General features: G+C 40.3%; 1 protein-coding gene across 7 annotated transcripts in view; it reads right to left on the bottom strand.

The window, feature by feature from the left end:
* RNF121 (ring finger protein 121) overlaps positions 1-25,520 on the bottom strand; it is a 91,774-nt gene that overhangs the window by 32,282 nt on the left and 33,972 nt on the right. For all 7 annotated transcript variants that reach the window (XM_054699501.1, XM_054699504.1, XM_054699503.1 and 4 more), the window contains 3 exons: positions 23,095-23,236; positions 4,239-4,393; positions 2,032-2,139 (listed from right to left, as the gene is read on the bottom strand). In XM_054699501.1, the coding sequence (XP_054555476.1) occupies positions 2,032-2,139; positions 4,239-4,393; positions 23,095-23,236 (405 nt within the window). The remainder of the gene's footprint in view (positions 1-2,031; positions 2,140-4,238; positions 4,394-23,094; positions 23,237-25,520) is intronic.

Genomic DNA, 25,520 nt, shown 5'->3' with positions numbered 1-25,520 from the left:
TATATAGTTTATATACAATAAAGAAACTATAATTATAAATTAAGTACCTTTACAACATAATGCAGGACCTTTATTCTTATTTATTTTATTTTTTATTTATTTATTTATTTATTTTTTTGGTGGGACCCTCGCCGGTGGCCGGGGAATGAACTGGCACTGCAGAGGCTGCGGGCAGCCTTGCGGCCCAGTGCTCAACCACTGCGCCACCGGGGAAGGCCCCTATTCTTATTTTTTTAAAAACCACACAGGTTATGAATAGCTGGAAATGTCTTCTTTGACAAGATGTGTTGAACTCTATACTGATGAGTTCCTGTAAACCTCTGCGAGTCTGCTCATTCTCTCAGCTTTTACTAACTCTGCAAAAAGGAATTTCAAGGATATCCTCTCATTAGATAAAGTAGAACTTACTTATTTCAGTTTCACACTTTTGCCTACAGTATTCTAGGCCAGTGGTCAGGAATTTAAATTTGAATCCTAAACCAAGCTTCAGTGCAATGTTATCTCAGATCCACAGTCATCATTATCCTCACCCAGGAAACCACATTCCTACCTTCTCCTGCCCTCCTTACTCACTGGCTCTTATAGTCCCTGAGGCCAGGATTACTAGGTTTTTGTCTCCACTGGGGCTAGGACCAGTACACTGGTATAAATGTTTTGGAAAGTATGACAATATGAAGCAACAATCAGAATCCCAGTCCTGGTAATGACTCCTTAGAAAGCAACATAGCAATTTATCTGTGATAGCATTAAATTGAAACAAACCAACCAACTAAACACCTAAGTGCCCAAAAATGGAGTAGAACTTAAATGGGTTAATAATACTAGACCCATTTTCTTAGAAATGTAATACAGTAGAATGTCAGCTGTGCTACAATGCAACGGGGCTTATATGTTAAACATGACTTGTGATTAGTAAATTGTTTCTAGACTGGGAGATACTTAAAACTGGGAGGACCCATACCTTAGTTCTGGGACAGGGTGGCCCCACACCCATCTGTGTGGTTTCATTCCCTCATATCTCAACCCTGGGGCTACTGTGAAGACTCCTAAAGACACTGCCCTGCTATTTACTGCCTTGTAATTTTCTACATGAATCTGCTGCCAGATGTGCCAGTGATGTCTATGCTAACTGTTCAACCAACTGTCTGGTTCAAGTGCAAATTTTATTCTGTAAAGAGCTAGACAGGTTAGGTTTTGTGACCCATATGTCACAATTATTCTACTCTGCTGTTTTAGAACAGAAATAGTCACATACAATATATAAACAAATTAGCATGATTATGTCCCAGATTTTAATTTTATAAAAACAGGTGGTAAACCAATTTGGCCCACAGGACACAGTTTGCCAATTCCTAGTCGTTGAACAGAGGCCTACTCAGGTAGAGTGGATGTTACAACAAATATTAGACACATGGATGAGAAAAATGTTTCTTTTCTTTTTTTTTTTAAAGATTTATTATTTATTTATTTATACAAGCACTGGGTACAGTCAGAAGCGCGGGAGGGTGAGAGAATCCACCAAGCCAGAGCGGGGAGCAGAGCAGGCAGAAGGACCGAAGTACACTGCTGAGGGGAGCAGCGGGCGGCAGGAGAGGTCTGCGCGCCATGTGGGACCCTCCTCTGGTGGCCGGGGAGCAGCCGGGGATCGAACAGGCACTGCAGAGGCTGCGGGCAGCTTCGCAACCCAGAGCTCAACCGCTGCGCCACTGGGGAGGCCCCGAGAAAAATGTTTCTGATAGGATGATGAACTTACGGGTAACAGACTATACTCATTATTATGCTTTATTATACTTTTCCACTAAAATACATATTCTTGGGAATTAAAAGCAGTGATTTGGAATTCTGACCTTGTATATATTCAAACATTCCATTCTTTTTGCAAGCACAAATCACAGAGGGCCTCATATCCCAGGGGTCACTGCCCCCCACCAACCCTGGTTAAAAACTCAGGACTTGCAGCAAGAAGAAAGGTACAGCTCACTAGTCCCTCCTCCCCAAATACCAGCAAAAATAAAAGCAAAGAGTACTCACTTGAATAGTAAGTTAAGACCAAAGAGGGTAAACATGACAGCCATGTAGCCAACGATACCAGTGGCATAGCTGATTTTATAGATCAGCAGGAACCACTTATAAACCAACCTGAAGAAAGGAGAGAAAATTAGTACAGCTGACACAGAAACTCTGTGTCTGCCCCAGGGGCCTCTGGACCACCCAAATCCCATTTTCACATTAATGGGGCTATCAGGCTCTTTCTAGGAACTTTACTATAAAAAATTGGTCACTCCCTTAATTGCAGAAATACCTCCAAATACCAGGAAATTAGTGCTTCGTATTTTCCTGGTCTCAGACCAAAGGAAGAAGAGAGAACCTTGAAAGGTTTCAGTCTCAACGTACAGCTGACCTCAGACAGTTATGTCATCCTCCATTCAGGCTAGTTGGATAAGGAACTGTAAACCAGTAACCACAGAAGGAACAGATGGGCAAGTTTATTTATTCTTGTTCAGGAAAAAGAACTCAAGGGAACAGAGTAAGATGTAGAAATAGTGACAGGTCTTTGCATCTAGGCATGATTTGCTCCTATCCACGGGCGAATAATGAAATGAATTTGCTCTTGATATTTTTCCCCCCCAGAAGAAGGACAAGGATAGAATTGTTAAAGAATACCTTTGAACTGGATGTATGTGTGTGATGGGTTATGGGCTTGAATGGGGCTGCAAAATGCTCCTGAGGGAGAAGCATTCATTCCCAGGAGCCACTTAGCAGCAGTGTGGAATTGGTTGCTTGACCCAAGCTTGGTTCAGAGATCAAAGATGGGTCAATGAAGATACAGTCTTTTAAATGCCATGATTATGCAGGCCCCCGATATGAGGAGCCTCTATTTTGTCTGTGATTATTCAATGTCTGTGATTATTCAATTTGCTTGAATAATCACCATCAGCCTGGCTCCTGGTTACCCTATATGAGGTAGCAATTATTACCACATTTTTAGGGATAAGGAATTCAAAGATCAAAAAGGTAAAAAACATAGGTCATAAAATTAACAAGTGATAGATGTGGGGTTTTCCAATTCACATTCACCCAGTTCCAGAGTCTGTGATCTTCTATAATGGTCTTAAGGTAACATAAACTACTACAGCCGCAAAGGGGTTTCTGCTTCTGGATCACCAACTTCACCTTGAAGACAAATTCTACTTTGCACAATTAAACTCAAAAGGTCAAAGAAAGTCTTGCAGTAAAGTGGAACATAAGGGTGGGGAAAAGAGCAACAATCAACTTGGAAGACTCTGGATCTGGTAGTCACAACTTTGAGGCTGGCCAGTTCCTGTTAGGCTCTCCCAGACTTTTACCAGGTCTCTCTTAGCACTTACCCACTACACTGAAACAGTTGCTTTCCCATCCATCTCCTCCATTAATCTGAGTACTCCTTGAGGGCTGGGACCATGTCTTATCCAGCTTTGTATCCCCAGTGCTCAGCACAGGGCCTAACACATAGCAGGTGCTCATTGAATGAAAGAATGAGAAAAAAATTTTTTTTGTCAAGTACAGATATTGCTGGTTGAAAGGATTGAACAAATATGCATTCAGAAAAAATACAGAGAATTATATAAGTAGGGACACATTTGACCCAAGAAGAAAGCACTGTTTGCAGAAAATCGTAAATCTGCCAACAGCATTCATTCAACAAAATTTAGAGAGTAGGCTACTATGTGCCAGGCCCTGCGGGGAGTATGGATATACAATGGCAAAGTGGGTGTGATTCCTAAACTCAAAGTTATAGTTTAGTGGGGGAGATAGATAATCAAAATAATATTTAATTATAAATTCTGGTGAGTTCTGTGAAGGAAGACTACAGGGCACCAAGAAAGAATGTAACAGAAAATCTAATTTAGAGATCAGAGAAATGCTCACAGAAGCAACATTTAAAATGAAACCACAAGGAAATGGGCAAAAAATAAAATAAAATTAGACTACATGATCACCAGCATTTACTTATTTTGCTTGTTTTTAATATAAACAGGTCTTGATATAAATCATAAGATTAAGCTATAGGGAATACTTGGGGGGTTTTATCTGTGAATGGGGAGGTAGGTCTCCCAATCAGCTTGTATTGGTGGAGTCCACAAGGAATTGTGGCAGACAAAAACCGGAATTTTTTAGTCTAACCCCATCCTTCTCCCATGCATCCCCGCCCATTAAGTTTAGGAAACGAAGCTCTTGCCCACTAACTACACTCTCACCTGGGAGTTGTCTGTACCAAAGGTTTCCGGGTGGCTCGGAAGGTGACAAAGGCTGTGACAGCAGAGAAAAAGACCCAGATCACTAGGAACCTCCACCAGTGCAGCTTCACTGTGAAATAGAGGGGAACAACCCACATCTGAAAGAGGGTCACCATCTGAAACACAAACACAAGCACTTCAGCTCCAGGCAGCTCCCTCTGCAGGTCTGTCCACAAGCCCAGGGTGTATCTTGTGTGCTGTTTTATAGCCTGTCCTGTGCTACATTTCCAGTTGTTATTTTTTTTAAAGATTTATTTATTTGTGCATACAAGAACCGGAGTATAGGCCATAGGTGTGGGGGATGAGAGGATTCAACAGAGACAGAGTGGGGAACAGAACAGGCAGACTGACTGAAATACACTGCTGAGGGGAGGAGGAGGGGAGTCAGGAGAGGTCTGCTGCGCCATGTGGGTCACCTCCCTGGCCAGGGATCGAACTCGTGCTGCAGTGGCTACAGCTAGCCTGAGTGCTGTGTCTTAACCCCTTGCGCCACCAGGGAGGCCCCATTTCCAGTTCTGGATATCGGCACCTCCACTAGTGATCAAGTAAGAAACCTGAAGCCAAGCTTGACTCCTCCCTTTCATGCCTCACACAATCATTTATACAGATATTCTTTCCCTTTTATCCCTTGCTATCCCTTGCCTTACTGACTGCAATAACATCTGCAATAACGTTCAATGTCTTTCCCTACAAATCTAATCTTTAATCTGTTCTTGAAGTGGTATCTCTAACACTGAGTCTTAAGCATGTCATTCCCTGCTTACAACCTTTTAATGGTCCTGTGCATGGAGAATAATATCCAACATCCTTAGACAGGCAAATCCCCTACAATATGAACCAAACTACTTTTTCAGGGACCACCTTCTAGCATTCCTATGCCTTTAGTCAGCTTGTCCCTTCAGGTTAAAAAAAATCCTTCCGACCTGCCTATCTGCCTGATATTACATTCAAGACACATGAACAAGTAGCAAATATCGAGAGCTAAAAAAGCATTTTCTTTTCTATATTGCGACACTGTTTATCTAGAGTACAAAGTCAGATTTATTTTTCTTCATTTTTTTAAAGAATGTTTATTTTTTAAGATTTATTTATTTATTTATACAAGCAATGGGTACAGTCAGAAGCAGGGGAGGGTGAGAGGATTCACCAGAGCCAGAGCGGGAAACAGAACAGGCAGACTGACGAAATACACTGCTGAGGGGAGCAGCAGGCGCGGCAGGAGAGGTCTGTCACACCATGTGGGACCCTCGCCGGTGGCCAGGGATTGAACTGGCGCTGCAAAGGCTGCGGGCATCTTCACAGCCCAGCGCTCAACTGCTGCACCACCAGGGGAGGCCCCAAAGTCAGATTTAAATTCACTTTCCCTGTTGTAAATAGTGCTACAATAAACAGAGGGGTGCAGGTATCCTTTTGAATTACTGTTTTTGTGTCCTTTGGGTAGATTCGTAGTAGAATCGTTGGGTCATATGGTAGCTCCATTTTTAGTAGTTTGTGGAACCTCCACACAGCTTCCCATAGAGGCTGGACCAGTTTGCACTCCCACCAGCAGTGTAGGAGAGAGTTCCTTTTTCTCCACATCCTCACTGACATTTGCTGTTGCCAGTTTTTTTTAATATGGGCCATTCTCACTGGTGTGACGTGGTATCTCACTGTGGCTTTGATTTGCATTTCCCTGGTTATAAGTAATGTTGAACTTTTTTCATATACCTGTTGGCCATTTGCATTTCCTCTTTGGAGAAATGTCTTTTTAGCTCTTCTGCCCATTTTTTGACTGAATTGTTTACTTTGTTTTTGTTGAGTTGTGTGAGCTCTCTGTAGATCTTTGTGATCAGTTCCTTGTTAGTTATACGGAGTGCAAAAATTTTCTCCCAATCAGTAGGGTGTCTCTTTGTTTTGGTTAATATCTCTTTTGCTGTACAGAAGCTTTTTGGGGGGATGAATTTTGTGTGTGTGTGTGTGTGTGTGTGTGTGTGTGTGGGACCCTCGCCGGCGGCCGGGGATCAAACTGACGCTGCAGAGGCTGAGGGCAGCCTCGAAGCCCAGCGCTCAACCACTGCGCCACCAGGGGAGGCCCTAGGGGATGAATTTTTAAAGATGTTACTGAGATGTATGTCGTGTAGTGTTTTGCCTGTATTTTCTTCTACATATTTTATGGTTTCAAGCCTTATGTTCAATTCTTTTATCCATTTTGAGTTGTTTTTTGTGCATGGTGTGATGTAGTAGTATAGTTTCATTCTTTTGCATGTAGCAGTCCATATTTCCCAGCACCATTTATTGAACAAACTGTCCTCATTCCATTGTATATTCTTTGCTCCTTTGTCAAAGATTAGTTGTTATCTACATATGTGTGTTTGTTTCTGTGTTTTCTATTAGATTCCATTGGTTTGTGTGTCCGTTTTTGTTTCAGTATGGAACAACCCAAATACCCAAAAATAGATGACTGGATCAAGAATATGTGGTATATATAGACAATGGAATACTATTCAGCAATCAAAACAGATAAACTTATGCCATTTGCAGCAACATGGATGGAGCTGGAAGGGATTATGCTCAGTGAAATAAGCCAGAAGGAAAAGGAAAAATATCAGATAGTTTCACTTATAGGAGGACTACCAGGGAACCAAATAAGGGATCGGGGAAATAATAATTATAATGATAATAGTAAATAATAAAAATTAGCAGGCAACTATAAATCAGAGACATTCTGCAGGGAAAGGGGAAGAAGAGGGATCAAAACAGGAGAGGGAGGAGCACAAAGGACTATGGTGACGGTGCATGGGTGAACTGGTGGTGGGAATTTACGGGACTACACCAGAGAGGAGAAAGCAAACATTACAGAAATGATCGATGATGTAAGAAATATATATATAGGGCCTACCCTGGTGGCACAGCAGTTGAGCACTGGGCTGCAAAGCTGCCCACAGCCTCTGCAGCACCGGTTCAATCCCCAGCCGCCGGGCGAGGGTCCCACATGGCGCGAAGACCCTCTCCTGCCGCGCCCGCTGCTCCCCTCTGCAGTGTATTCGTCAGTCTACCTTCTGTTCCCCGCTCTGGCTCTGGTGAATTCTCTCACTCTCCCGCGCTTCTGACTGTACCCAGTGCTTGTATAAATAAATAAATAAATCTTTTAAAAAATAAAATTAAAATATATATTTTTTCTTTTTTAAGATTTATATATTAAAATATTATAAATTAAAATAAAATTATAAATAAATTAAAATACTATAAATTAAAATAAAAATAATATATATTTCTTTTTTTTTAAAAAAAGCCTGAGCGGGGAGCAGAGCTGGCAGGAGGACCAAAGTACACTGCTGAGGGGAGCAGCGGGCGCGGCAGGAGAGGTCTGCGAGCCATGTGGGACCCTCGCCCGGCGGCCGGGGATCGAACCGGCGCTGCAGAGGCTGCAGGAAGCTTCGCAACCCAGAGCTCAACCACTGCGCCATTGGGGAGGCCCTATATATATTAAATAATAATAATAAAAAAATCACTCTCCTGATGTAAGTTCTTGGAGAGCAGGGACTAGGCCATATTCATCTGTTTCCTTTGTGCTAGGAAATCATTTGGCACATGATAGATCCTCAACACATTTAGATAACTGAGAGGTAAGCAAGACTAAAACCCTAGGAGGGAGACATTTGTTTTAAAGAGGGCCTACTTAACTTTTTCCTCCTTCAGACCCTTATATTAGCTGGAGTCAAATTTGTCCTTTCTAGGAATAACTGATCTGAAAATGCAAACCAAGGATTTGAGACCATTTCGGTTATCTAGGCGCTCCATTAGAGAGGCTTGAAAGCCAGATTCTTCTCAAAGCCTAGAAAGCTGCCACCAAGGTGAATATCCAGTGGCTGACAAGGGGCAGGGCAGTGGGCCAAGTAAACAGAATAGAGTACCATGGGAAAATGGTAAGTTACTTTGCCTAGTTAATTTCTTTGTTTATACTATTTACCAGCACTTTGCTTAATAAATAAGTTGAAGCTTCATCACTAAGGCATTTTTTTTTTATTTTTAAACAATATTTGCTTCCCCCCACTCCCTCAGATTGAGTCCCCATAGAATTTCCTTCCCCAGGGCACCCATACACCATCACCACCATCCCTTGTGCTCCTCCCTCTGATCCCTCTCCCTCCTCCTCCCCTGCAGTATATCTCTGACTTATAATGGTCTGTTTTTGCTTTGTTGTGTTTTGTACTGTTATTATTTTTTTTACACTGATGTCTTATTTGGTTCCCCTATATTCCTGTTATAAATGAAACCATCCGATATTTTTCTTTTTCCTTCTGGCTTATTTCACCAAGCATAATCTTAAGAAGGCATTTTTAAGGGCTAGCTTGGCATTAAATAGCTGAAAGTTATGCAAGATTCTCAGAACAAATGCAGGGACTCTGGCACCATCTCGTGGCAACACCACACACATACTTTTGGTTCAATAATTTGCTCAAGTATTTGTGCTTTATGCTGTGGAACCACAAAATAACTGGAAACCTTGGCCTTAACTTCCCTTCCAGGATTTGGGGTGATGAGACAGAAACACATGAATTAGGCAGCCATGCAAAAGATCAAGTACGACGTCAGAGTTTGAAGAAGAGATGCAACAGTGTGGGCAGGAGCTGACAGGGAAGATTTGCCTGGGAGAGGCAGAGCTCTGGCTGGTTTTGAAGGCTTGGATTTGCCTAAGTGGAGGGGAAAAGTTATAAGTCATTCATCCTCTCTCCCTGAATCTGCAAATATTAAGCTAAAAACTAGACTGAAATTGTGTCACTGATTCATTCAACAAACAATCCCAGCTTCTTCAACCTGGAAGGTAAGAATAGCAATATCCAGCTTAACTCTCCACAAAGCTACACAGTTGAGAGGAGGATGTTAGATACTAACAGTAAGAGTCAGCATTTATTTTTCATATTTGTTCAGCAAATTTTTAAAACATCATTTTTAAGGTTTGTTTATTTATGCATAGAAGAGCTGGGGTGGGGCCTCCCGGTGGCGCAGTGGTTGAGCGCTGGGTTGCAAAGCAGCCTCTGCAGCGCTGGTTCGATTCCTGGCTGCTCCCCGGCCACCGGAGGAGGGTCCAGCATGGCGCATAAACCTCTCCTGCTGCCCGCTGCTCCCCTCAGCAGTGTACTTTGGTCCTTCTGCCTGCTCTGCTCCCCGCTCTGGCTCTGGTGAATTCTCTCACCCTCCCACGCTTCTGACTGTACCCAGTGCTTGTATAAATAAATCTTTAAAAAAAAAAAAGAAGAGCTGGGGTGTAGGCCAGAAGTATGGGCAATGAAAGGATTCACTAGAGACAGTGAGGAACAGACAGGCAGATCTACTGAAACACATTTTTAAGGGGAGCAGCAGGCAAGACAGGAAGGTCTGCTGTTCTATATGTGGATTAGATCCCTGGCCAGGATCAAACTCAGGCCGCAGCAGCGGTTATAGTGTGATAGTGCTGAGACTTAACACCTACGCCACTAGAGAGGACCCGTTCAGCACATATTTAAATAAACTTTTTCTTTTTAGTTGAGAGCCCACCATCACTGCAAGGTGTGCTAGTAAAGATGTAATCAATACTTGACAATTCTAATTCACGTGAAGGGGAACAAGATAACCTCCAAATTTCCTTCAGCTCAGAAACTGTAGTGCAGGTGCCAGGCTAATCTTCTGGTACCTGGCATTTCTGACTTTCAGGATTCTCATCTTATCACTTCTGCATCATCCTCTGTATAGGCAGGGATCCCCCACCATGAGAGTCTAAAAAGGAACACTGAGGATGAAATGAAAATTACAAGTACAGGTAGTAGAACAAAGTAAGAGACGCACAGCTAATAGGACAATCAGTTTGATAAAATGCTGATAAATCAACAGAAATCAACTGGAGGGAGATGTTTGGGGTATGGTCCACAGCTTTGATCAATGCTTTCATGAAAAATGTAGACGAAAATGCAAAGGATCAGCTTACCAACCTGAACAGAACAAAGCTTTGGTAGAGGGGAGTAAAGGGAGCAGTAAACATGGAAACAGAGGGAAGATCCAAAATGCATTCATTAAAGCTTCTTTCTAGAGTTTTAGTTCTAACATTCTATAAGCTAATAACTTGAAATGAACCAAAATCCTATGATGAAAACTTACCAACTATAGGAGAGGGAAAAAATGGCTTACTAGCAGCTCTTGTGAAATAAACCTAGGGTTTCAGTTGACCACAAGTTACTAAGGATATATGCCCATAAGGTCTTGCCAAAAAAATCCAAGGCAACCTTGGGATGCTTAACTAGGAATACACCCAGAACGAAGGAGACAGCTATTCTCTCTTCTACCAAATCATCCTGGGGGCTCTGAGATCAGGTGTTGGGAATCACGCTGTACAAAGAACACAGACAAATAGGCATGGCCATAAGTCAGTATCCAGGATTACCAAGGGTCTAAAAACCAAATCACATAAGAACAGCTGAGTCCAGTTTCTCCTGGAATATTAGGCCTGGCGAAGACTATAGGAAGGCATGGCTATTATCTTTAGTTACCTAAAGATCATATACAATCTATACGGTAGATATTTTTTTTTTTAAGAAGGCATCTTTTTTTTTTTTTTTTAAAAAGATTTATTTATTTATACAAGCACTGGGTACAGTCAGAAGCACGGGAGGGTGAGAGAGTTCACCAAAGCCAGAGCGGGCAGCAGAGCAGGTAGAGGGACCGAAGTACACTGCTGAGAGGAGCAGCGGGCAGCAGGGGAGGTCTGCGCGCCATGTGGGACCCTCCTCCCGTGGCCGGGGAGCAGCCGGGGATTGAACTGGCACCGCAGAGGCTGCGGCCAGCTTCGCAACCCAGCGCTCAACCGCTGCGCCACCAGGAAGGCCCAATACGGTAGATATATTCTTTATAGTCTCCGTGACTTGATAAGACTCCTCATAATGCCGGAATACTCTTCAGGGCACTTACTTGACAATTCCTTCCTACTACACCTGGAAATGGCCATCCTTATCACAAAAGGCTAACTACTAGATGTACTGGACCTTCTCTGATGCTGAGCAGGAAAATCTGCTTTTATGTCCCTTTTGCCTCTGAGTCCAACTCTTCCTTCAGAGAGAGTAAATTTACTCTGTTTCTTGTAACTACTCTCCTAAAATCTAGATTATGTTTTCTTTCCCAGGTCTTCTTATTCCAGGCAAAAGAGTCAGTCAAGCAATATCTAGTAGAACTTACTGAGCACTTACTGGATACCATGCTAAGGAATGAACAATTCAGAGATAAAGTACAAAACCTCCTCAAGAACTCAAGTCTACTGAGGAGAAACAAATAACAGTATGGTAAGTGCTATTACGGAGTAAGCCCTGTTGGCTAAAACTGTACAAAGGAGAGGTGCTTCACTCAATGCAAAGGAGCCAAGGAAAGCTTCCTAAAGAAAGCAACCTTTAAGCTCTGTTCTGGTGGCTGAGTAGGTACACGTGGAGAAAGACATCATGATGGAGTTTCAGGAAGTGGTAACATGGTATGCTCGGGAAAGTATAGGTAATATCTAGGGGAGATATGAGAAATGAGCCTAAAGAGGAGGCTGATGTGTACAACACATCTGGAAGTTTTTAATTATATTCTGAAGAGAAAGTTTTTCTTTCTCATAGAAAGTGGATTACAACCCTTTATCATCTTAGTCAGCACTCTTTAGCCATATTCTGGTAACCATCATAATACCTTGGTCTGAAAAAAAATCTAAAGTACTTGAAAGATTTCCAGGTAGGAGATATTGCCACTCATCTATTCCAATAGGGAAAAGCAGTTCAGGGGATAGGAGTTTGAGAAGACACTATATTTGGTAACAGAGATGATGAAAGTTTCTCCTCAGAGATCTTTAAAAATAGGATAATTGTCCAGGCATAAACATATTCCTTCCCCTAACATCCCTGAGGGAGCTACATAAGTAATATTAGACTCTCTGAAGATGAAAAACAGTTACAGAGAGGCCAAAAAGCAAGACTGGCCTGGGTTAGGTTTCCAATCCACACCTGTCTCCCAAGTCCTGCCTCTCCAGCATCATTCACTGAGTTTGTGGGGGAATCCTAGAAAGGTTAAAAAGGCAAGATGAGATATAAAAAGGAAAAAGGGCTGATTGTTAGAATACTGAAATCCAAGGAAATGACTTGGGCAAAAGTAATTAAAGAAGAAAAACTGAAGTGTGTGTGTGTGGGGAGGGTGTCAAAAACACAAACAACCATAGCAAAAACTGACAATTTCCTGAAGCATTCAAGAAACCTCAAAACATTATTGAGTGTTCTGTGGAAAGAGAGCACTTAACCAAGACTCAGATTTTGGTTTTATGCCCTGCTCTCTAATTTAATGGGCATATCCTACCAGCAAGTAACTTCAGGATTCTACACTTTGGTTTACTAACATTAAAAAAAAAAAAAAAAAAAAAGGAAATGAACTCTTACAAAGCTGCTGTAAAGTTCCAACATGACAGAGGATGAGAAAAGAATTCTTTTTAAATATCAACAAAAACAGTACCTGAGATTTAGTTACAGAAAACATGTGATCACTTGCTCTCACTATCAGTTAATTTAGACTAAATCTCTCAAGGTAAAGGTTGGACTTCAACTCCGAAGTTAGAGAGAAATTTGATACTTTTCACAGTGAAACCTTGCTCATAAGTGGGCTCATAGCAAGCAATATCCATGTTGCTCTAGGTCCCAGAGTCTAGGACAGTGTTTCTCATCAGGAATGTTTTCATTCCCCAGATGATGTTTGCATTGCCTGGAAGCATTTTTTTGGTTGTCACAGCCAGGGGAGGAGTGCTACTGGCATCTAGTGGGCAGAGATGAGTGATGCTATTGCTGCCATACACCCTACAGTGCATATAATTGCACACCTCCCCACCCCCACTCCATCCCCAAAAAACCCACCAAAGAATTATTGGCCCAAAATGTTAGCAGCCTCCTATTGAGAAACCTGGTCTAGGAGTGTTTTTTCACTCAGTGCTTAGGGTGCCCACTGAAAGGCTGAGTGACCAACCAGCACTAAAGAAGAATAAATTTCATTTAGTTTGAGAGAAAAAGAGCCTTATCATTTACTTTCAACATTTCTTGGCATGACATAGGAAGCAATTTTTGCAAGCTCTGCTGCTAATCTCAAATAGTTCATGCTTCTACTGCCCAGCAAGTGCCCGTCCTTTATACAACATTATCTAGGGAGCAGTTTTGATTTTTTTTTTTTTTATTTCCAGTCCTCAACTAGTAGACATTCTAATGTATTTAATAGGGTATTCTACTTTATGTCTATTCTTAAAACTCTACATATTTTTTGTTAATGTATTTTTGATTAACTAGCACTGTGTTGTGCACCTTTTTGTTTGTTACTTTTCTCCCACTCAGTACCAAGCTTTTAAGAGTCATACAAATTGTTTGGATATACCTACTGTGTTTCTTTTAATTGCACAACAGTGTGACATGCACCCACCACATGAACCGGATTTACTCTGAGAAACATATCCAGATTGCCTCCAACTCCTCAATTAACACTTGAACGAATACTCTCCCACATGACCCCTTAAGATGTGTATGTTCTACAGACTGAGGAGTGCCATGCTGCTTTCCATAATGCCTGCACCAGTCATCATACCCACAGCGAGTACATGAAGGCTCCTACTAATTCCTGCCTATATTTGGCAACATGCAACTTTACAGTTTCTAGCCAATAATAAATATAAGGTGATAAATCATTGTATCTTACATGCACTTCTCTAATTACTAATGACTTCAAGCATTTTTTCTCATGCTTGATGGACCTTTAGATTTTCTCTCCTGTAAACTGCTTGTTCATTTGCCCACTTTTCTATTGTCTTTTATTATTTCTATCTGTCTTTTATTATTTTGAGGCATTCATTCATATAGTTTGGATATTAATCAAGTATCAGTTTTAATCATTACTAAACTCCCATTCTGTTATTCAGTAAATTTCCTTATGGTATCCTTCATAGGACAAAAATCCTTAGTTTTATTTTATTTTAAAGATTTATTTACTTATTTATACATACAAGCACTGGGTACAGTCAGAAGCGCAGGAGGGTGAGAGAATTCACCAGAGCCAGAGCGGGGAGCAGAGCAGGCAGAAGGACCGAAGTACACTGCTGAGGGGAGAAGCGGGTGGCAGGAGAGGTCTGTGCACCATGTGGGACCCTCCTCTGGTGGCCGGGGAGCAGCCGGGGATCGAACCGGCGCTGCAGAGGCTGCGGGCAGCTTTGCAACCCAGCGCTCAACTGCTGCGCCACCGGGGAGGCCCTAAAAATCCTTAGTTTTAATATAATCAAATGCATCAAATCTTTATTTTATTTGCCTACATATATCTTTAACTTCATATCTTTGCCTTTCATAATTAGATCTTTAATCTATCTTGAGTCCCCTTTATATGCAGTTTTGTAGGAAACTAGTTTTAATTCTCTCCAGATGATGAGCAAGTTTTCTCAACAATGAATACTTTTTTCACTGATTGGTAGTTTCACCATTATTGTGTATTGTTTCCATTATACATGGATCTGTCTCTGAGAATTTTGTTCTACTGGTCTGTCTATTCCTATGTTATGTCTTAATATCTGGAGAGAAGTCCCTGTCATGGGAATTGCTTTCTCTTTTGCCTTTATTTTTGAATTTCAAGTAATGAAAAATGTAACTAAATCAGAATTCCTGGTAAATGAATATTCTCACGATCAGTCCATTCAGGGAGCACTTTTAATTTTTAATTGTGGTAAAAATAAAAAACAACATATAATGTACCATCTTAGCTATTTTAGAGTTCAGTAGTGTTAACTACATTCACACTGTTGTACAACAAATCTCTAGAACATTTTCTTCTTGCAAAACTACTATATACTGCTTAAATATCAATCCCCTAGCCCTAGCCCCTGGTAAACACCACTCTACTTTCTCCCCTAGCCCTTAAATATCAATCCCACTTCCCCCTAGCCCCTGGTAAACACCACTCTACTTTCTCTCTCTAGGAATCTGACTGCTCTAGGTACCTTACATAATGAAATCATATAAAGTGGAAAATAAACATTAATATTAGTATTTTGTGACTGGCTTTTTTAATTTAGCATAATGTCCTCCAAGTTCATTCACGCTGAAGCATGTGACAAGATATCTTCCTTTTTTTTTAAATAAGGTAATTATTTTAAAATAATACAACAAGATACTAAACTCACCCCCCAATGTAAGAACAGGGGCATCTAAAGTTAATTATATCTAGCTTTCTATAAAAAATAATCAAGGTATGCATTGTCTTCTGAAACTTTTTTCACTCAATATTACATTGCCAAGATTCATCTTTACCATTATTTGTAGCTACAGTTTTTTATATATGTTTTATTTTGTAAGTTATATAGTATTCCATTGTGTGAATATATCACAAAAAACATATCCATTCACCTTTGGGTACTGGAGCATTTTCGCAGGAGTCAGATGGACTTGGGTGTGAATTCTAACTCTGCTAAGCCATTAAGTGGAGCTAAATGAATCTCTGAGCTTCTGGCTCTTGAGTCATACAATGGCTACCTATATCACAACAAAATACCTGGCAAATTATAAATGGTAACTAGTGTTACCATATTTATTTAATAGTGAAGTTCACACCTTACCATGTCCTAACTGTGTTTCTGCTCTGCTTCTCCCCACTTTGAGCCCATCTTTAACCTAGATCAAATTTGAGGGAAAGGGGCCCAAGGAATTACAAAACTAATGGTTACAGCAAGTACCTAAAATCTGTACAGGCAGAGGGCCTCCCCGGTGGCGCAGCGGTTGAGCGCTAGGTTGCAAAGCTGCCCGCAGCCTCTGCAGCGCCGGTTCGATCCCCGGCTGCTCCCCGGCCACCAGAGGAGGGTCCCACATGGCGCGCAGACCTCTCCTGCTGCCCGCTGCTCCCCTCAGCAGTGTACTTCGGTCCTTGGGCCTGCTCTGCTCCCCGCTCTGGCTCTGGTGAATTCTCTCACCCTCCCGTGCTTCTGACTGTACCCAGTGCATGTATAAACAAAAAAAAAAAATCTGTACAGGCAGAGAGAATTATAGATACACCAGGATGAAAAACCAGGAACAACAAGATGGGCCAGCCAAACAGAAGAGCAAAGAATAGAATCCTCAGTCCACAGATTAGTTCATAAATCTAGTCTATAAAAACTTTTGTACCAATTCTATAAATAAGATAGCAAACTGTGGGAAGACAACTGCGGCATATATATCAAAAGGCTTATTTCTCAACAATTATAAGTATTAACATACACATAGAAAAAATGTCCAAGTGTAACAAATTATTAGCAGTGATTTTAACTGGGCACTTTTTTTTTTTAAAGATTTATTTATACAAGAACTGGGGTACAGGCCAGAGGCGTGGGAGGGTGAGAGGATTCACCAGAGACAGAGCAGGGAGCAGAACAGGCAGAAGGACCGAAGACACTGCCGAGGGGAGCAGCGGGCAAGACAGGAGAGGTCTGCTGCGCCATGTGGGAATCTCCCTGGCCAGCCAGGAATCGAACCTGCGCTGCAGAGGCTGCGGACAGCTTCACCGCACGGCGCTCAACCCGCTGCACCCAGGGAGGCCCTAACTGGGCACTTTTGATTTCTATGTCACATATGTATAGCTTGAATTTTTAAGAAATGATATCCGAGTCATAAAAATTCTTTTCTTTCCAAACCACTAAATCTCTGAATTTCTGAAATATTTTCTTTTCTTTTTCCTTCTGCTGGGTAACCATGCAAATCTTTTCTGAGATTATCTCTCTCTTGAAGTAAAATGTCAACTATAGCCAGCACACACTACTCTAAGTTCATAAAATATCTTTTTGAAAGCTGTGACCATAGCCTTCCAAACTTTTTTCCTCTATCACTATCCCTTATACCCCTTTGACACTTTCATCCTCTCCTTTCCCTCTTAACCTCAGAAACCTTTATTACTGTTTCCTAGTTTTAAAAAATATTTTGCTTTGTCAAACTCTCTTTTATGTAAGCATCCAGCCAACCATTCTACAAAAAGCACAAAATTCCCTCCTCAACATCTCTGACATAGTTGCCAGTCTCTAGTAAAACAGAGCTTGTGATGGGAAGATCATTCTCTTCTACATCAGTTCATTCTACTGAATAAACAGCGCCCACTGCTGAAAAATTCTGAAAAATTCTTTAAAACACTTAGCCAAAATCTCCATTCTTAAAATTCATTCCTTAGCCTTAATTTGGTCCTTTGGAGTCACAAAGACTAATAGTCATGAAAAATAGTATTTAAAACTTAGAGACATTAGCAATTATCCAGTCTTAAATCCTCATTTTGAAAATGAAACAAGGATGAGAAAAGAGAGGCTAAGGGGAGGTAGGTAATTTACTGCTAATTTAATTAGCAGCAATGCTAGAAATATTTCTTAGGTCACCTGACTCCCACGTCAAGACTTTTCATACTGCACCAAAATTCTGTCCCTCAAAAAAAAAAAAAAAAAAACCAAAACACTCATCTATGAGGCCAATACTACCCTGATTCCAAAGGAAGGCAAACGTGACATAAAAACTACAGAATATCCCTTATCAATATGGATGTAAAAACTCTCAAAAAATACTAGCAAACCAAATCCAGCAGCTTATTAAAAGGACTATACACTAGGTCCAAGGGGAATTTATACCAAGAATGCAACATGATCATCTCAACTCATATAGAAAAAGCATGTGAGAAATCTAACACCAATTCATGATAAAAACACTTAACAAACTAACAATAGAAAACAGGGATAAGTCTTAATGATACTGGATTTGGCAATGAATTATTTGATATGACATTAAAAGCACAGGCTATAAAAGAAAAATAGATAAGCTGGACTTCAAACTTAAAAATGTTTATGCATCAAAGGATGCTACTAATAAAATGAAAAGGCAACCCACAGACTGGGAGAAAATACTTGTAAATCATATATCATCAAATAACAGCCTAGTATCTAGACCATAAAAAGACCTCTTACACTCAAGATAAAAAGACAAAGAAAATTTTTAAATGGGCAAAGAATTTGAATAGACATTTCTCCATGAAAGATATACAAATAAAGACATCAAAAGAGACGTTCAACATCATTATTGAAATATCAATCAAAACCACAATAAGGTATCACTTCATGTCCACTAGGATAGCTAAGGTAAAAAAAAAAAAAAGGAGAAAGAGAGAAAACAAACCCTGGTCAGAGTGTGGAGAAACTGGAAACTAATTACACTGTGGATTAAAAGAATGTGAAATGGTGCAACTGCTATGAAAAATCAGGCAGCTCTTCCAAAAATTAAACATACTTACAGAGGTACGAACAACTTCACTTCAGTGAAGAACTACAAAGAGGTATTCAAATAAAAACATAAAATTAATAGCAGTACTAATCACAAAAGTCAAAAGATTGAAGCAAAAGGGAAATGTCCAACTGATGAACAGACAAAATATACACCCACACAATAAAATATTGTTCAGTCATAAAATGGATAAACCTTAAAAATATGCTATGTGAAAGAAGCCAGACAAAAGGCCACATCCTGTAGGATTTGATTTACATGAATATCCAGAATAGGAAAATACATAGAAAGCAGATTTATGTTGCCAGAGTCTGCAAAATAGAGTTATTACTTATTCTTTTAGGGTAATGAAAACGTTCTAGAACTACATAGTGGTATTGGTTGCACAATAGTGTGGATGTACAAAAAGCCACAGACTCTATACTTTAAAATGGTTAAAAACGGAATTTTGGTGCTCACTTCAGCAGCACATATACTAAAAAAAAGGAATTTTGTTAAACTGACCTTGATTAAAAATAAAAGTCTATTTTTCTTCCACATCAAATTGTACCTGAAGACATTTTTATCTTGAGATTTTTTTCCTCTTAAAAGTAGGAGCAGGGCCTCCCTGGTGGCACAAGGGGTTAAGCACCACACTATGAAGCAATCCACAGCCTCTGCAGTACAAGTTCGATCCCTGGCTGATCCTCGGCCGGCCAGGGAGAAACCCACAGGCAGACCTGTCTCGCCCACTGCTCCCCTCAGTGGTGTATTTCAGTCAGTCTGCCTGTCCTGTTCCCCACTCTATCTCTGTTGGATCCTCTCACTCCCCGCATCTCTGGCCTGTACCCCAGCTCTTGTATGCATAAAAAAATCAATCTTTAAAAAAATAAAAGTAGGAGCAGCAACAGTCACAAACACTAGCTTTAGAGTTTACAAAATACTTTGCTGTACAATCTTCTATAACTCTATAACCTTCAAAATAACCCTAAGCTAGATATAATCACCCCACCTTAGGGATCTGAAAAAGAGGCTCAGAAAGGTATAAAGTATTGAATATGAAGTGGGAGAGCTGGCTAAACAAGCCAGACTGGCCTGACTCCACTGTATTATACTGCCTCCAAGGTAAATGGTTCTATCTCTGATAAGCTTGAAAAAGGATAGGAGATGCCATCTTGGGCAATTTTTCTTCTTCCAGAGTTAATATTTTAATTAATCAAAGCAGAAATATTCACTGTACATAATGAAAATCTTATCAAAACCAATACAGCTCATTATTGTGCAATAGCATCATTACAGATTTTCTTTTTCCTATTTTCCACAAATACAGCTTAAGTTTCTCCATACAAGATATGTCGCGTTAGCATGGCCCCTTCTCCAGTGAAGTTGAGCATAATGTTCACAGGTTTGGCAGTAATGAGATGATTGTGCATGTTTCTTGTACAACAGGCCTCATTAAGCTACAGTCACATTTCCTATTAAAGGCTAACAAGTAAATGACAAATCAGAGGTGTCCTAAGACACTGATGAGGGAGAAGCAGAAGGGTAAGAATTACCTTACTGTTTCATCACAGTGGCCACTTTAATAATCTTGAAGAAAGGATTCCACAGTTTTAAAAAATGTACTTCAAAAAAACCACTGTAGTGTACATGTGTACATATAATTAATATTATAATTAGAATTATTTCTAAAAACAAGCAGAGAATAATGTTAACAGGGCTGTCACCCTACACCTGGTTTGATTTTTCTCCATTGAACCATCTTTGTAAACCTTATTTTAGAGAGTAGGCACCATAACCACACCCTGAGAAATAAGTGACTTGTATCAGATGACAGGGTGAAGTATGAACAGGGTTCAGATATGAAGCACTACCCCTGGTGGCTCAGCCTGCTGGATGGTGCATAGTTCAAAAAACCTTGGTGATATACGATGGTTTCGTGCACTGTGACCTGAAGCTACTGATATCTCTTCTTGTGCATGCCAAATACCTGAGCTAGCTGTGGTCAGTAATGTCTAGAACTGTGACAGCTCAAGAGCAAAGATTAGTCTCTCTTTCTCCTGTGTTCCAGATTATCCCTTGATTTCCTTTATGGAAATCTCTTTCCAAAAGCAACATATGGTACAAAAGAAATTATGAAGTATGAAACAGAAATCATGGGTTCAAGTCCTGTCTCTATTAGTATCTCCTTCATGCCTCAACTATTTGGGCCTCATTTTACTCACTGTACTTACCTTAAGGGCTATTAGGAGAATTAAATGAGAAAGTACAGCAGTTCCCATTCTGTGGGCTACAGACCATGTTAAAAGAGGTCTGAAAAAGCATTTACTAGGAAAAAGAATCATTTATGGATTCAGACTGAAAGCCCTGGGTAAAATTATGTGGGTTAACATAATAATGGTTTTATCACTGGAACAAGTTACCGAGTCTTTCTATACTCAATTCCTCATCTGTTATTGGAGAAAACAGTACTTACCTTATTGGTTACTGTGAGGATTAACTGAGTCTATACATAAAAAGTGCGTATAGGGCTTCCCCTGGTGGCGCAGGTGGTTGAGCACAGCACTGTGAAGCTGTCTGCAGCCTCTGCAGCACTGGTTCGATCGCAGCCGGCCAGTGAGGGTCCCACATGGCGTGGCAGACCTCTTCTGTCATGCCCACTACTCCCCTCAGCAGTGTATTTCTTCAGTCTGCCTATTCTGTTCCCCACTCTGTCTCTGGTGAATCCTCTCACCCTCCCGCAAATCTGGCCTGTACCCCGGTTCTTGCATAAATAAATAAATCTTAATTTTAAAAAAAGTGCATGTAACAGTGGTTGGTTCAGTATGAACCAGCTATTGTATGTACTATAGTATGTCAGCTATCATAACTATTATATGTACCTATGTATTCTTTCAAAGTATTTGTGTATGTGTCAAGTTTTGTTTGTTTTAAAGATTTATTTATTTATGCATATAAGAACTGAGGTACAGGCCAGTGGTAGAGGGGTGAGAGGATTCACCAGAGATAGAGTGGGGAGCAAAACAGGCAGAATGACTGAAATAACTGCTGAAAGATAGAACTTGTGCTACAGTAGGTGTGGATTGTTTAATAGTGCTGTGTGCCAAGTTTTTTATGTTAAAAGGTATTATTATAGTTGAATGAGTTAAAAACTTCTAATAGTTATGAAAGAATCCAACAGACTACCTACCAATTATCAGAGCAGCTGAATTTAATGTTTCAATTATTTTAAAATATTTGAGGCCTATTTTGTGATCTAACATATGGTCTATCCCAGAGAATGTTCCGTGTGCACTTGAGAAGAATATGCACACTTCTGTAGATGGGTGGAAAGTTCTGTGAATGTCCGTTATATCTAATTGACTTTTAGTGTTGTTCAAGTCATCTGCTACCTGTTGATTTTCTCTGTCTGGTTGTTCCATTCATTACTGAAAGTGAGATATTGATGTCTCCAACTATCATTGTAGTAACATCTATTTCTCCCTTTAATTCTGTGAATTTTTGCTTCACATATTTTGGGGATCCTTTGTTAGGTACATGTGTTTGAAACTGTTATAGCTTCTTGTTGCACTGAACTATTTATCAATATACAAAGTCCTTTGTCTGGGGTCTCCCCTGGTGGTGTAGCAGTTGCACGCTGGGCTGCGAAGCTGCCCGCAGCCTCTGCAGCGCCTGTTTGATCCCCGGCCACCGGCGAGGGTCCCACATGGCGCACAGACCTCTCCTGCCGCCCCCGCTGCTCCCCTCAGCAGTGTACTTAGTCCGTCTGCCTGTTCTGTTCCCTGCTCTGGCTCTGGTGAATTCTCTCACCCTCCCGCGCTTCTGACTATACCCAGTGCTTGTGTAAATAAATAAATCTTAAAAAAAAAAACAAAAAAAAAACCAAAGTCCTTTGTCTCTCATTTTCTTTGGTTTTAAGATTACTTTGTCTAATATGTAATAGGCAGCCAGCTCTTTTGGTTATTATTTGCATGGGGTATCTATTTCCCATGCTTTTATTTTATATATTATCTAGAGTATATAAAGTATCTTTCAGGATATAAATGGATCATAGTTCTTGTTTTTTAAATCCAATCTACCTTTAATGAGAAATTTAATCCATTTACATTGAAAGTAATTACTGATAAGGAAGGATTTACTTTTGCCATTTAGCTAAGTTTTCTTATTTATACACTTTATTCTTTATTTCCTCCATTACAACCTTAAAAAAAAAACCCTAAATCCTACCTATAAGATTCAGTAGAGACTTAGTCTTCCCAGTCAAATGATCACTTCTCCCTCTATTTGAATAGTTCCTGATAAATGTCTCCTTTATGAATCTGTCCCAAAATGCTTAAAAGTGGGGGGACCTTTACCTAGTCATGAAAATAGTCTCAGGTACTATCCATTTTCACCCTCTGGATCACTTACCCATTGAACAGATATCCACCATACATTAATCACCATTCATACATAAAGTCCACATCCTCTGCCTACACGTGATCTGGGTTAGGCTAGACCCTAGAATTCCTAAGGAGGGTCACTCAATGACTGATGTACAAAAAAAAATGAGAGGCAGAGTGGCTTACATTGTAGGAGCGGGGATGCCTCTGCTTCCACTGTACCAGGAGCAGCTGGGCCACCACCAAGGTAGCAATGAGGATGAGGACCATTTCAGCGTGCATGGCTTCGTGGCCGCGGTGCTTGGCATGCATGCGTGCGTGCTCGATCCTGAAAGCCAAACAAAATGGAGTAAGCTAGGTCAGGGATGGCAAGGTGGTAAAGGAACAGTATTTTCCACAGATATTCCAGTAATGTGTAGCTTAGACATATTCATTGTGTTTTGCAGTTGCAGGGTAGCAAGCAGCAAGTAAGGGGCTAGAAAGACACACGCCCGAGGACAGGCATTTGGGGACAAAATAGCTGTTCTCTAGGAGACAGTCACCAAACTTAGTCACTGGGGTGAAAGGTGAGTATTCTGCCTGTCCCAACTGGGCACCTTATATTATTCCTGCAGCTAGAAAGAGGATCCAGAAGAATCCTGTGTCACTGCCCATTTTGGTCTTATTTTAACTTGTCACTGCAAAGAGAAAGCAACTCAGAGAGAAGATTACAGTCATAAAGCCTTCTACTTAGTCAATGATGTTTATGAAACCTGTAAAGGAGAAACACTGCAAATGTGTGTTGGTTCCAGGATTTTATAAAGTATTGCTTTATTCATTCTCCTGTCAGTACTAGGGATTCTGAAGACAAGGCAAAGTCTGAAAATCTGTTTTAATTTTATACTAATCCAACAATGACTTCACCAACACAGATAAATAACCTCTTCAAGGGGTCAAGGAGAATACAGCTGGAAACTCTTATTTAATCTAAGATTGGCCTACTCTTTTCCTAAGGATTGGCAGAAAGTAATTCCATTGGCCAATACAGGCAAAAAGCTTCCTCTCAGAGAAGCACATCCACTCTTACCACTACGGGTCATAGTCAAACAAGGGAGAGGAATGAGGAAGGAGTTAAAAAACTAAAACTAATGTAACCTGTAGTCAGGACCGCCTTCTCTAAACATGGGGTAATAGGGAGGGAGGTAAAGGATAACATAGATGGTGTCTTCATGGAATTCCTAAGAACAGTGAAAGTCTAAGGAAGAAGAACCCAGAGGGATGAATTATGGATAAATGATAGGGCAATTTTAGCAAAAAGCTAACTATAGATTCTAGGTGGTGGGCATTTGGGTATTTAAAATTCTTTCAATCATTGCACAATTCTTTCAACATTTCTGTACGTTTGAAGTTTTTCATAATACAATGTTAGAAGGGAAAACTTGGTGGGCAAAGTGAGCAGCCAAATGTCTGCCTAGCCAAGAGTTTGTCTTAGATAAAAATCTATCCTGAGTGAGAATCTGACGAAAAGATAACAGGGTTACTCAACACTTAGGTTCAGACACATCTAAGCAGTCACAACCAAGAGAATTCACATCTCTACATCACGATTTCTTCATCTGTCAAAAGGGGATCATAACATACCTCATAGGGCTGTTGTGAGGAAAGCTAAACTAAAAAAATAAAGAATTCTTTAAAAAACTAAAGGCTATGAAAGTTGTAAAGATAACATAAGTTTCTTGTTCTCAAACAGTATATAACTGAATGGATGTGAAATCAACAAAAGGCTCTAGAAGAGCCCACTGAAGTTATCTAGTTTAATTTCCATCCAATGCAAAAATGATTTCTATAATCCCTTGTTTGAATGCTTCCAATGGCTGAGAACATAAATGCCTCTTAAGGTAATCTATTATAGAACCAGCACTCTGGCACATTGTAGATACTTATATGTGCTTATGAAGGAATAAAATTCCAATGCATTAGGAGACAGGAAGCTCACTGTTTCTTGGTATACCAAGATTATTAAAGATATTTCTGATAATGAAACAAAATCTATCTTCATGTTGCTTTAATTCATTGGACCTAATCCCACACTCTGGAACAAAGGACATCTATTCCTCTTTCCCAATGCTGCCCCTTCAAAGGTTTATCACATCTTCTTTAAAAAAAAAAAAACAAACAAAAAGCTATCCTGTTCCTATCACCATTCTCTTGTGCCCTTTTAGGTTAACAGTTCTAGATCTTCTAAACACTATTCATGTAACATAATGTGGAAACCAGTAGTCCTAGCTGCCTTCTTCTAGATATTATCTAGCTAAGTATGACCTTAATATGCTGTGTTTACAACAAAATCAGCGTAGCATCACTGAAACAAGAGCACTGTTGCACTATCACCTCCCTTGATTGTGAGACAGATGTGAACATCTAAATTTTTTGGAGTATTTTGGTGTTAAGTGGCACATATTAAGCTTAAAGTCCTCTAAAATTTCACTGGGTTTGTCATGTGAGTTGATGCTATGGTTTTATAATCAACATTTTTATAGTCAATAGCTCTAGTCTAAATGAAGGATTTCTTTCTCACTATTAAATTTTACTTGGCTGTGTTCAGCTCAATGGTCAGCCACCTTAGGAGGTCT

The sequence above is a fragment of the Talpa occidentalis genome, unplaced genomic scaffold (genome assembly GCF_014898055.3).
Source record: "Talpa occidentalis isolate TD23 unplaced genomic scaffold, MPIMG_talOcc4v2.1 talOcc4.3, whole genome shotgun sequence".
Taxonomy (NCBI): domain Eukaryota; kingdom Metazoa; phylum Chordata; class Mammalia; order Eulipotyphla; family Talpidae; genus Talpa; species Talpa occidentalis.
The sequence above is the reverse complement of the archived record's forward strand: the minus strand, read 5'-3'. Positions and strand labels throughout refer to the sequence as shown.